Source organism: Puma concolor, chromosome D4 (genome assembly GCF_028749965.1).
Source record: "Puma concolor isolate L17-30 chromosome D4, mPumCon1.1.hap2, whole genome shotgun sequence".
Classification (NCBI taxonomy): Eukaryota; Metazoa; Chordata; class Mammalia; order Carnivora; family Felidae; genus Puma; species Puma concolor.
In genome coordinates, this window is record NC_141679.1 from 80,703,239 (window position 1) to 80,715,731 (window position 12,493).

Consider the following 12,493-nt stretch of genomic DNA (forward strand, 5'->3'; position numbering starts at 1 on the left):
AAATAGAACTACCCTACAACCCAGCAATTGCACTACTAGGTATTTATCCAAGGGATACAGGTGTGCAGTTTCGAAGGGACACATGCACCCCCATGTTTATAGCAGCACTATCAACAATAGCCAAAGTATGGAAAGCGCCCAAATGTCCATCGATGGATGAATGGATAAAGATGTGGCATAAATACAATGGAGTATTACTCGGCAATCAAAAAGAATGAAATCTTGCCATTTGCAACTACGTGGATGGAACTGGAGGATATTATGCTAAGCGAAATTAGTCAGAGAAAGACAAATATCATACGACTTCACTCATATGAGGACTTTAAGAGACAAAACAGATGAACATAAGGGAAGGGAAACAAAACTAATATAAAAACAGGGAGGGGGACAAAATATAAGAGACTCTTAAATATGGAGAACAATCAGAGGGTTACTGGAGGGGTTGTGGGAGGGGGGATGGGCTAAATGGGTAAGGGGCATTAAGGAATCTAGTCCTGAAATCATTGTTGCACTGTATGCTAACTAATTTGGATGTAAATTAAAAAAAATAAAATTAAAACAGAAAGGCGAGGCGAGGCGAGGCGAGGCGAGGAGTGACAAGAAACCAAACAAACCAAACCTATTTACCAGAGGGGAGGTGGGTGAAATAGGTGATGGGGATTAAGGAGTGCACTTGTGATAAGCACTGGGTGATGGAACTGTGGAATCATGATATTGTACATGTGAAACTAATATAACACTGTATGTTAACTATACTGGAATTTAAAATAAAATTATATTTAGAAAAAAAAGAATCCTGACACATAGATTAAAAACATTAGTATCTAAATTAATGTCGAAGAGGAAAATAAAATTTTTCCCATAAATGTCACCTAGATGAGGTCTACATCAAAAGCCAGATCTCACCTTCCAACTTTGTTCACGTAAGGTCAGTAAAAGTCCTTTTCATTAATTTCCCAAATATCAAATTTGGCCAGAATGTTATCAGACAAAAAACAGTAAATGCAACCAAACTTTCCAATCACATCATCTACTACCCAATAATTTTGGTTTTTGGAACAGTGAATGGACTTTAAAAATAAAATAATATTCTGGAATCCTCAGGGTTTGGGCTAGGCAGGATTTATTAGTTTAAGGATTTACCTGGCAGCCAAAAAATAATCAGTTCACCAAAAGTTTAATCAACAACAGAAGTTAACACACTACCTCCTCCTGAATCCAAACAACCTTCTATCTTCAACATTTCCAGAAATGTTTTACTTGGAAAAAATCACTCATAACAAGGCAAAACAACTCTTTTCTTTGGACACCCACAAAATGTCACCATAGCTAATTAATTAATACTGGCCAATTAAAAACATACACCAAAACATCTGCCCAGGAATCCTTTTCTACAGTGAAAAAGCATGGGGGGCTTCTTCCTCTATCACACCTACACCTACACACACATGAATATCCACACATCCGTCATAGAAATGTTTACACGTAAGTAAGCTGAATTATTATTTAAATGACCACAAGGCAAATTTATAATACCCATGAAAACATTATCAGGTAGGTTCGCACCATTAACAAAAACTAAGACACATCTTACAGCATGCCAAATTAATGTAGTCATGACACCATAGAAAATTGTGGGACAAACTTTTCAGTGAGAGCCTTTAAAAAACCCAGCCATTTCTGAGATTCATATATTCTCTTAACCCATAATAAGAATTTTTTCCTCAACTCTGCACTATTAGAAAACACCAGTATTTACTTTTCTAAAAAAAAAAAAAAAAAAGACTTTGGAGGTAACTTTCTTAAGGTCACAGGTCTAAAATGAACTCTTTTAGAGAGCCTGTAGGAATATCACGTACTGGCTGCACAAGGCCCCCAGGGGAAAACTTCAGGAAGCAGGATTTCAATTCAACACATGGAGGAGCTTTTATTTTTTTTAAGTAGGCTTCACGCCCAGCGCAGAGCCTAATGAGAGGCTTGAACACACAACCCTGAGATTAAGACCTGTGCTTGAGTGGGGCGCCTGGGTGGCTCAGTCGGTTAAGCATCCGACTTCGTCCGACTTCGGCTCAGGTCATGATCTCACGGTCCGTGAGTTCGAGCCCCGCATCGGGCTCTGTGCTGACAGCTCAGAGCCTGTTTCAGATTCTGTGTCTCCCTCTCCCTCTGCCCCTCCCCTGCTCACGCTCTGACTCTATCTTTCAATAATAAAGAAAAATTAAAAGAAAAAAGACCTGTGCTTGAGATCAGGAGTTGGACACTTAACCGACTGAGCCACTCAGGCTCCCCATTAGGAGGAACTTCTAAATCATCAGGAGATTTCCAACAATGTAGGGGCTGCCTCCAGAATGGTGAGATTCCCATTACTGGGAAAGTCAAGGACAGTTAGAAACAGAGGCAGAATGAGGCATATATGAAAATGCTTTGGAGTCAGTCAAGTCTTTCAGTGATTTACCCACTTCCTACGTGATCATGGGCATCTCTGACCAACTTCTAAACTTCAGTTCTATCTGTAAAATGGAAGCTATCCCTCACTTTGAGGGCTGTGAAACTCAGAAATTGAGCAGGGGTGGTACTTTTGTTAGTTTTATTATTATGAATACTGGCCAGGAAAGCTTTCAGCAGCCTTAAGGCTGGAATAGACAGGACTACTAACAACCCTTTCAACCCTATGATCCTTACCATAAACTTTCCCTTAAATTGGCTTAAAATAGATGGAAGAAAAATTCACAGACTCAAACTCACTGGGGTTTAATTTTATAATTAAGGCCAGTTATTGAGTTGAGGCTAGAATTTCCTGCTAGGTGCATTTTTGTCTGTACCCACACTCCATGCTGTCTTGCCTTCCCCTCCCCCCGACTTGAGATTAAACATTAAACTTGTCCTTCTGCCCTCAATATTAACAATCACAAAGCTCCGAAATGGGTATGATGAAGACTGCAAAATTGGAAGCCAGGAGGCCTGGGTTTGGTCTCCGGTTCTACCATTAATTCCCTATGTTCCCTCTGGCAACTCTCATATTTGTACTGGTTTAAAAGATTCAAGTACTACTCATAGACATTACTTCATTTGATTATCAGAACTTCAAGGAAAGTATCAGTACTATTGCCCTTAACTAATAAATGAGATTTATGACCCAAGAGGTGGAGTGACTTTCCGAGGGTCCCACAGGAAGTTAAGCAATTTAACATCTTACCTAGCTCCCCACCGCCGCAAACAAAACAAAACCTATATACTGCTAGGTCTTACTAGAGATAGATGTTCTGGATAAAACATCACATGTACGTTTTCCTCTCCTCCACCAGGACCTGGCCTAGTTAAGAGTGAAAACAAGACATTTGTTGTTCGGAAGCCCGAGGCTTCATCTTCCCTGGTTTCTCATCAAGCATAATCAGCTTGTTACAGTACAGAGGTTTTGAAAACGTGTATCTGGATTTATAAACTTACACACACCCAAGGTATCTTTGGAATATTCAACAAGCTGGTAACACTGGTTGCCTCCAGAGAAACCTGGAGAGCTGAGGAACAGGCGTGAGGAGCCCTTTCTTGAATTTAAAACCATGTGAATATGCAACTTATTTAAAATCTTACAACTTAATATTACAACTTATTTATTCATCTCGCCTTTGGTTTTGAGTGAATACAAACAGCTCGGAAAGAATACAGTGTTTATAAAATCCAGGCTCTGCAACTCCACTTGTTGCTGAGTGACACTGGGGAAATCACTTCACCAATCTCAAGTCCAGTCTTTGACTTGTAAAATGCAACCTCGGAACAGCATTCCCTGCAAGGGTGTTTGTGAGGCTTAAATCGGATAATGCACGTAAAGCGTTTAGCACAGTACCCTACACGCTGTAAGCCTCCGAGAAACGTCAGTTACCATTATTATTGAGCATTAATATGGCTATCTGTAGTTCAAGCCGCCCCCCCCCCCCCCCGCCACATACACACCTGTTTCCATGGCATACCCACAACTACGGCGCAGTCCCTCACATTAATACAGCGCTTTGTACTTCAAAACCACCTCTCCACACTTCATCATCTTTCAAAGTCATGGCAGCCCTGGGACATCATTGTTAACTCATTTCGCAGCTAAGGAAGCTGAGAACTAAGAGGCGGTAACTCCGAGACTCAATGTTCCCATCTCTAAAATCAACTCCAGATCCCTTCAGCCCGTTCGTCGCTCCCAGGTTCCCTGCTCCCAGAGTCGTGTTCCGCGCAGCACTGACCTGAGCGAGCGCCCCGGGGCCCGGGACCTCGCGCCGGGCTCACACCGACTAGGCGCGCTCGGGCCGCCAGAGCCTCGCAGCGGCCGGGTCCGCTCCGCAGCCATGGCGCCTGCAGGGAGAGAAAGACAAACGGCCCGAGGCGCGGCTGGTCAGCAGGGGCGCGGGCGCCTAAGAACCCCCTCCCCGACCGGGCCCCGCCTCACATACAGACCTGGACCAGCGGCCGCCGCTCGGGGTCTGCAACCTCACAGGGGAGCGGCTTCCGGTGCTGCCTGCGTCATCTCCGCGCGTCCCTCCGCCCGCGGCGCCCAGCGGACGCGGGTGCACTTCCGGCCCCGGCCTCGAGGGGGAAGCGGGCGGGCTGAGGAGAGCGCCCAGGGAGGAGGGGCATGCGCAGTATAGCTGGGACCTGTGGCGCTTCATCCTCGACTTAACTTCCGTGCCGTGTATCGGAATTTGTCCGGGGCCTTGGTGTCCTTCGTCGGACCGATCCGACCTTGCACAAACTCTGTGGCGCTTTTCCTTATCCTCACTTTTCGGAGGAGAGGGAGGAAAATTTGAGAGACGTGTCCAAAGTGAAACAACCCATTGAGCCGCCTATCATGCATATCCCAAACACTATTCTAGGAGATAGGGTTAGTGAGCAAAAAGTACAAAAATACCCGGCCGCCTGGGGTTTATATCCCAGCGGGGGAGGCTGACAGATAAATAACTAAGCAAGGCATGGTGCAAGTCTTAGCAAGTGCTCACGAAAAAAATAAAGCAAGTTAAGGGGATTGGTGACCGAAACAAAGGAGTCAGGTGATCTAGGTTCAAATCCCAGCTCTTGACACTCCCGACTGTGCCGTTGGCCTTACTTACGTAACATCTCTGGATTTATATTTGTCTTCTGCATAGCAGTTATAGTACTTCCTCGTGTGATCCTTCTGAGGACTGAAAGCTGAAGCATAAATCTTTAAGCATCAAAGAACAAAAATTGTGTGCTTCCTATGGGCCAGGCACTCTCCTGATCACTTTGTGTTACCGCATTCAGTTCCCACAGTAGCCCTGCATAGTAGTTACTATTATTAACTCTTGTTTTTAGATATGAGGAAACCCGGGTCAAAAGAGGGTTAAGCATCCTGCCTAAGGTCATCATAACCGGCTATCTTAGGATTTCAACCCAGCCCCCCTCCCCCCGACTTCAAGAACTTAAATTCTCCTTGTCTCTCCCTAAGGGCTCATAAACTGCGAACACGCGTATCTTATACCAGCACCTTCCAATAGGACTTTCAGCAATTATGTCCCCTATTTACATTGTCTAATAAGGCAGCCACTAGCCTCTTGTGACTACTGAACACTTGAAAATGCCTAATGTGACTGAGGAAATACAATTTTAATTAATTTAAATATAAATAGCCACATGTGGCTAATGGCTACCCTATTGAACAGACTGGTCCAAGAGATAGAACACGTAATATAGACAGTAAGACAGTCACGTATCCAGTTAGTGTTAGGGAATGACCAAGGCGCCAAGCATCCTGAGTCCATCTAGTACGCTTGAAACATGGAAAATACAAATTTGACTATGTGAAGTAGAAGCCAAGTATGGTGTCTTGAAAGTCAGGCTCCACGAGAGCAAATTTGATTTGGTAGGCAACAGAAAGCCTCTGTAGACATTTAAGCCAAACAGTGACTGATGACAACATTATAAGAAATTTTAGGAAGACGTGTATGCAGATCAGATAACCTCTATGAAAGGCAAAGCAATACCAAGGTAATTAAGAAAAACAAGCCCCCCTATCAATTTGTAGCAAACAAATTGTGGTAGGAGTTTGATGAATCAAACTGAAAATCCCAGACAGAGGTGCTCTAGAGGCAATGTTGTTAGACCTTCTCATGAACAAAGAAACCAAATTGTCGAAATTGAAGCAAGAGGAGATCTGGGAGCAAAATTTATAGCTCTAAGAGATGAAAATTGCAAAATAGGATTTGTATTTAGTTGTTAAACTTAGAATGTATAAAAAATTTCCTTTCATATGATTTTTTTTAGTTAGATTTTCCCACTTTGTAAAAATTTCCAAGATTGCACGACAAATGGCTGAGCAAACATTGACACTTTTCCTAGCCAAACAATTACAAAAAAATGCCCTGAGTGGCAGGCAGGAATATCAACATGTGAAAAGAAGAAAATGGTTCAGCCCTGCCTGAAAACAGAATGCTCAATACAACTGCTTATGTGACAGCAACATGAAAATATGCTGAATGTTGTTTCCTTTCTTAAACTTGCTGGTAGAAACAGTGTTTGGAATAATCCCTACATATTCATGCCCCCCAGGAAAACGGCAAACAGCAAATGCTTAGTTCCTTCAGTTCTGGCTAAAATGGACTATGTGTTGTTTTCCAGTTTGAGATAAAAAATGCCTGGGTAGGTAGTTGGGGTGACATATAATTGATTCAGTAAACTTCTTGCATAGCCTAGACTAGGAATTCAAAATCCTTCCCAATGAGACATAAACCAAAACTTTCATACGCTGTTTCTTTGGGGAGGAAAAAAAAAAAAAAAACGCACCCATTAGGGATGATAAGTATTCCTTGATGTTTTAGTACATGTCTTGCACATGCATATACCAGGGAGCAGGAACTAGTCCAATTGTTTAGTTTCTTGAGAGCACTCTAAAACATACTGTATGACATTTCTCCTTGTATTATGATGTTTGAGAGGTGGTGTAAGTGAACTGCTCTTTCAGGAATTCACCATACCGGCAACAGGTCAGTTTCAAAACATATACAAGGTTGGAAGCGTTTGAAAAGGTTTGTGTTCTCCATTCTTTGTTCCGGATTCACTCTAGCTGTAACATTATCTGCACTTGCTTCCCTATGGAGTCAGCAGGTATTCTGGGACAAAAGCTCAAGTTGATTGGAAAGAAACTTTATCCTTAAAGTCTCAGGCACAAAGCACCTTACCGCAATTGCTGTTAGACTGGAATGATGCTGAGAGCTACATTTGGACATAATTTTGGCATCTGGATTCAGTAATTTCCAAAGTCCTGAAACGGTTCACAGACAACATGCAGGTAAGTTTCTTAAATCTTGGAAGCATTTGATATCTATTAAAATAGGTTTGAGAAAGCTGAAGTTTCTTCTATGTGCACATCATCAGCTTTGAGAAAATGGAATGGAATTCAGATTATAATTACAGGGATTTGTTTTGTTTTGTTTTGTTTTGTTGCCTATTCATTAGGTATAGGAAAGGAAAAGATGGGGGTCAGGATTCTCAGTGGTTAAGCTTTGGACTCTCCCAGACTTAAGTTCCAATTACGACCCTTCCCCACGCCCTTACCCACTGAGATGATCTTTGGCAAGTTACTAAACTTGGATGCTCACCTTAATTTTGGAAATAACCTATATGAAAGGGATGTTACCAAGGCTAAGTGAATTAAGTCATTTAAAGTGCTTAGCACAGTGCCTGACACACTGCAAATGCTCAGTAAGAGGTAACTATTATTATGGAAGGCTTTGCCAATCAAACTCCAATAGAAATTTAATTTCTTTAATGTTCCCTTGCTCTGTTATATTACGATACTGTATATGCCCTTCCAGATGGAAAGTTTCCATCTTCTTTGATGATGTGGAGTAAGCTTGGCACAGAGCCATCCTAGATCTCTGAAGGGGTGCTATGCAGATAGTGGGAATTTGCCCATATTGGCAGATGTGTTGAATGGATTAGGGGACATCGCTAAAACAGACAATGTCAGAAATCAGTATCAGATTAAATTGGAAAGTCATAGTAGAAGGATGTAAATGTTTGATAGTAGCCATTGTTCACTGGCCAACAAAAGCAACTACTTCATGGAAAAATAGCCCTTGACCTTTGTAATTAGAGAAGAAACTGATCCAAGTGCTTCACTTTCAGAAAAAAAAAATCATATATTTTCCTGTAGGCTTTTAGCACAATAATTCTGCTTGTTACTTTATATCCATATGTCTATGCCTGATTCCTCTTTGCTTTTCCAATGTCTAGCACCGTGCCTTGCATATAGTAAGTAGGCTTTCATCCAAACAAGCGAGAAAACAACCAACTAGCATTTTATTCAGCTTCTACTTCATGCCAAATACTGAACTCCGCAACAGTGGAGAAGAGAGAGCTGTCTCTTCTCTGCCAGCTGTCCAGGAGACCATGATCTAGTGGGAGAGACAGATAACAAAAATAAACGAGAAACACTTAAAATAGTGTATTTCTAAGTGCTGTAAGAAGTATGTATAGCATTCAGTGGGGGCAAAAATAAGAATGGAGACAAAGCTTGAATGAACATGTGTTTTCGTCTTATTTAGGTGACATTCTGCAGACTTCGGACTCACCAGTGGTGTTTCATTCTATTTAATGTTATCCTGTTTCATGCTTTGCTTTTTGGGGCTGATTTTGTGGAAGAATACTTTCTGCATGCTTTGCCTTATGTGGATATGAAAGCTCTTGAAATTAAGGAGAAGGCAAGAAAATTGAACACGGAGCCCCTAAGAAGTAATCTTTCCAAGTATTACATCCTGAGCCAGTTGGAGCTGTGTAAAGGGAAGAATATATTTTTACTCTCTCTTATCTTCAGTAGCCCGGGAAATGGAACAAGGCGGGACCTCATCAGGAAAACCTGGGGTAACGTGACCAGTGTTCAAGGGCACCACATTCTCACACTGTTTGCTTTGGGAATGCCCGTTTTGGTAACTACCCAGCAAGAAATAGACAAAGAGTCCCATAAGAATAATGATATAATTCAAGGAATCTTCTTGGACAGTGCTGAGAACCAAACCCTGAAAATCATCACGATGACACAGTGGGCTGTGACTTTCTGCCCTAATGCCCTGTTCATTCTTAAGGTTGATGAAGAGATGTTTGTCAATGTCCCAAGCTTGGTAGACTATCTTCTTAATCTGAAAGATCACCTGGAGGATGTCTATGTAGGAAGAGTTATTCATCAAGATATACCCAACAGGGATCCTAATAGTCAAGAATTTGTCCCTTTCAGCAAGTACCCAGAAAAGTACTACCCAGATTACTGCAGTGGCGAGGCTTTTATTATGTCCCAAGATGTGGCTCGGATGATGTATGTGGTTTTCAAAGAAGTACCCATAATGGTTCCTGCTGATGTGTTTGTAGGAATTTGTGCAAAGTCTATTGGCCTTATACCCATCCACAGTTCAAGGTTTTCTGGAAAAAGGCACATCAGATACAACAGATGTTGCTATAAGTTCATTTTTACATCCTCAGAAACTACAGATATTGAAATGCCCCTGGCGTGGAAGGAAATTAGCAGTGGGAAAGAATGTACCCTGTTTGAGACTTACTACGGGCTCATTTCCTGCAAACTTCTGACATACTTTGACACCCTTAAACGTTTCCACGTGGGTACCATAAAAAATGATGGCATGTATTTGGGTGATTAGTTTTGTTTTTGTTTTTTTTTTTTTTTGCTTTTTATTATAAATTTGGTCTTTTTAAATTAACTCATACCTCGTTATAGAAAGCATCCCTCCTTCCTTGTGTTTTATGTACTTTCTTTTAGCGAGTTGCAAAACGTTATTAGTGCTCGGATGTACTACATCATATTGAGATTTCATGTTACGAAATCTGAGATAGCACTCTTTTCAAAATAAAACATTCTATCCAAAAAAGGGAGAACATGACATTTAATTACAACCCAAAGTCTTGTTTCTCTTTGCAGTCATTGAATTTATAAAAATCATATTCTGTGGAACTGTCATGATTCAGCAATAGCAATGGCAACTAATTTTTGCGAATGCCCAGAATTAAAGGCAAACACCAAGGAATTTGTTGAACAAAATTGTCATCTTGTATGTAAGCAGGAAGCATTTTACTCATTGGGTAGTGGAATTACATTTAATTTAAAAGTATGAACCACATAGTATATGGACTTGGATAGTTAACTCTTTGTAAAGCAATTTTCATCAAGTTCTAATTAGCCAGTGCTTTACAGACGGGATGCGACACATTCACATTCCCTGCTAATGTGTACACTCTGAGTTAGTTTCCTAGAAGTGCTGTAAAAAAAGTACCACAAACTCGGTGACTTAAAACAACAGAAATGTATTTGTTCTAGTTCTATTTTGTATGACAAATTTTTTAATGTTTCTTTATTTTTGAGAGACAGAGTGAGCCTAGGGGAGGGGCAGAGAGAGGGAGACACAGAATCAGAAGCAGGCTCCAGGCTCTGAGCTGTCAGCCCAGAGCCCGACGCGGGGCTCGAACTCACGAGCGGTGAAGATCATGACCTGAGCCACCCCAGGCATCCCTATTTGTTGTAGTTTTAAAGACTAGTTTTAAAGACGAAATCAAGGTGTTGGCAGGGCCCTGCTCTCTCTGAAGACTGTGAGGGAGAATCCTTCCTTGTCTCTTCGACCTTCTGGTGGTTGGCAACCACTCTTAGCATTCTTTGGCTTGAGGACAGACCACTTTAATCTCTGCCTCCATCTTCACACATGGACTTCTCTCATGGGTCTGGGACTTTGTATAATCTCTGCTCTGTGCTATGTCCAAATTTTCTCATTCTTCTAAGGACATCAGTCATTGGATTAGGACCCAAATGACCCCATCCTAACTTGATGACATCAGCAAAAACTCTATTTCAAAATAAGGTCACATTGACAAAAATCAGGGGTTAGGATTTCAACATTACCTTTTTTGGGGACACAATTTAACTCACAACACACTTGGTGATTTCTCTTGTGGAATAACTAGGCACTAGATCAATGTTCCCATTCTGGGGCCCTCGGAATTTTAGGTGTCCCCGAAGTAATACACTTTGAAAATCTCTGCCATGACACTTACTACATCATCTTTCTGGATATATTACTAAAATATACTGAGCCTCAGTCTATGTACAGATTCAGCCTTGTAGGACCCGTGGACTAAATGAGACATGTCAAGCATCTAGCATTGGATTTGGCCCATAGAAAATGACCGATAAGAAGAGGTAGCCTTTAAAAACACACGTTCTGAGTGTAACAGCTTAGGTTCAAATCTTGGCTCCACTTATCTGCTGTGTGATCTTGTACAAGTTCCTTATCTCTGCTGTGCCTCAGCCTCATGTGTAAACAGGGTAATAATAGTATTTTATTCCTGGGAGAGGAAAAAGAGCAACATGAGTTCATAGATGAAAAGCTTTTAGAACAATGCTTGACAAACATTTGTCTGCTATTATCCTCAAAATATAACCAAGTAAAACATTTGACTAGCCACCAGGAAGCCAGGTTAACATTCTGGCTCTGGAATGTGCAATCTGTAAGAAATAGTAGCTACCATTAGTAATAATGATTAAGAATTTTGTAATTTTCCCCTTTAAGTTCCAGGCTTTGGCCGTATCGCCTTGTAGTTCCCCCAAATGTTTCCTGTTTTCATGTCTGTCCCGTTTGCCCTGCTACTCTCCTTTATTTCTCACTTGACTATCTCCTACCGGTTCTTCGAGTTTCAGGTGTTTCCTTCTCTGAGAAACCTTCCTTCAAGTCTAGGGTAGGTGTTTCCTGTTTTTCTCTATTCTTGTACTTACTATACACTAATGTTCTATTTCTATTTCTGATAGAAATTTGTTTCTATTTTCCTCCACTATTAGTCACTTGCTACCTGTGTGATTTTGAGATAAGCTACTTAACTTCTCCGAGCTCGGGTTTCTTCATCTGTGAAATACAGATGTAAAAATATAAACGAGATTGGGACGTCTGGGTGGCTCAGTCAGTTAAGCATCCAACTTCGGTTCGGGTCATGATCTTGCATTTTGTGAGCTCGAGCCCCACATCGGGCTCTGTGCTGACAGCTCAGAACCTGGAGCCTGCTTAGGATTCTGTGTCTCCCTCTCTCTCTGCCCCTCCCTCATGCTCTAATAAAAACATAAATAAAACATTAAAAATTATATATATAAATGAGATGAACTTAGCATTTAGGACAATGTCTAACACTTTTTCCCAATGCCATGCACATAATAAGCAGTCAATAGTGTTTATTTGTTAAATGTGAAAAAAAGTATGAAATAAATAATAATTTTCAAATTTTATTTAATCGTAGAAAAAAGTCACAGGTGCAAAGTCAGAATGAGTGCATAGGCCACACACACATAGGAGAGGGCCACTCTCTGAACTCTGATGTCAAATGAATAAGATCAACTTCATGAATGAGATTAAACAAAGTCACCTTAAAGAGATAGAATGTTTCTCAGGCCAGGAAAGACTTTGCTGTAGCCTAATTAGTGGTATTAGCTGTAGAGAAATGATTAGTATGG

The 12,493-nt window shown here is 41.2% G+C and overlaps 2 protein-coding genes across 5 annotated transcripts in view; one reads left to right on the forward strand and one right to left on the reverse strand.

Annotated features, from left to right (window-relative positions):
• FBXW2 (F-box and WD repeat domain containing 2) overlaps nt 1-4,566 on the reverse strand; it is a 60,211-nt gene extending 55,645 nt beyond the window's left edge. For 2 of the 4 annotated variants that reach the window (XM_086683859.1, XM_086683860.1), the window contains exons 1-2: nt 4,441-4,566; nt 4,230-4,338 (exon numbers count right to left, since the gene is read on the reverse strand). The gene's annotated coding sequence lies outside the window, so the exon portion shown is untranslated. The remainder of the gene's footprint in view (nt 1-4,229; nt 4,339-4,440) is intronic. The other 2 variants (XM_086683861.1, XM_025914292.2) reach the window with 2 other exon arrangements.
• A 2,478-nt stretch (nt 4,567-7,044) lies between these two features.
• On the forward strand, nt 7,045-9,661 carry B3GALT9 (beta-1,3-galactosyltransferase 9). Its single transcript, XM_025914281.2, has 2 exons — nt 7,045-7,285; nt 8,544-9,661. Exons 1-2 carry the CDS (start codon nt 7,280-7,282, stop codon nt 9,645-9,647), a joined length of 1,110 nt encoding a protein of 369 aa, XP_025770066.1. The 5' UTR covers nt 7,045-7,279; the 3' UTR covers nt 9,648-9,661.
• The last annotated feature ends 2,832 nt before the right edge of the window (nt 9,662-12,493 follow it).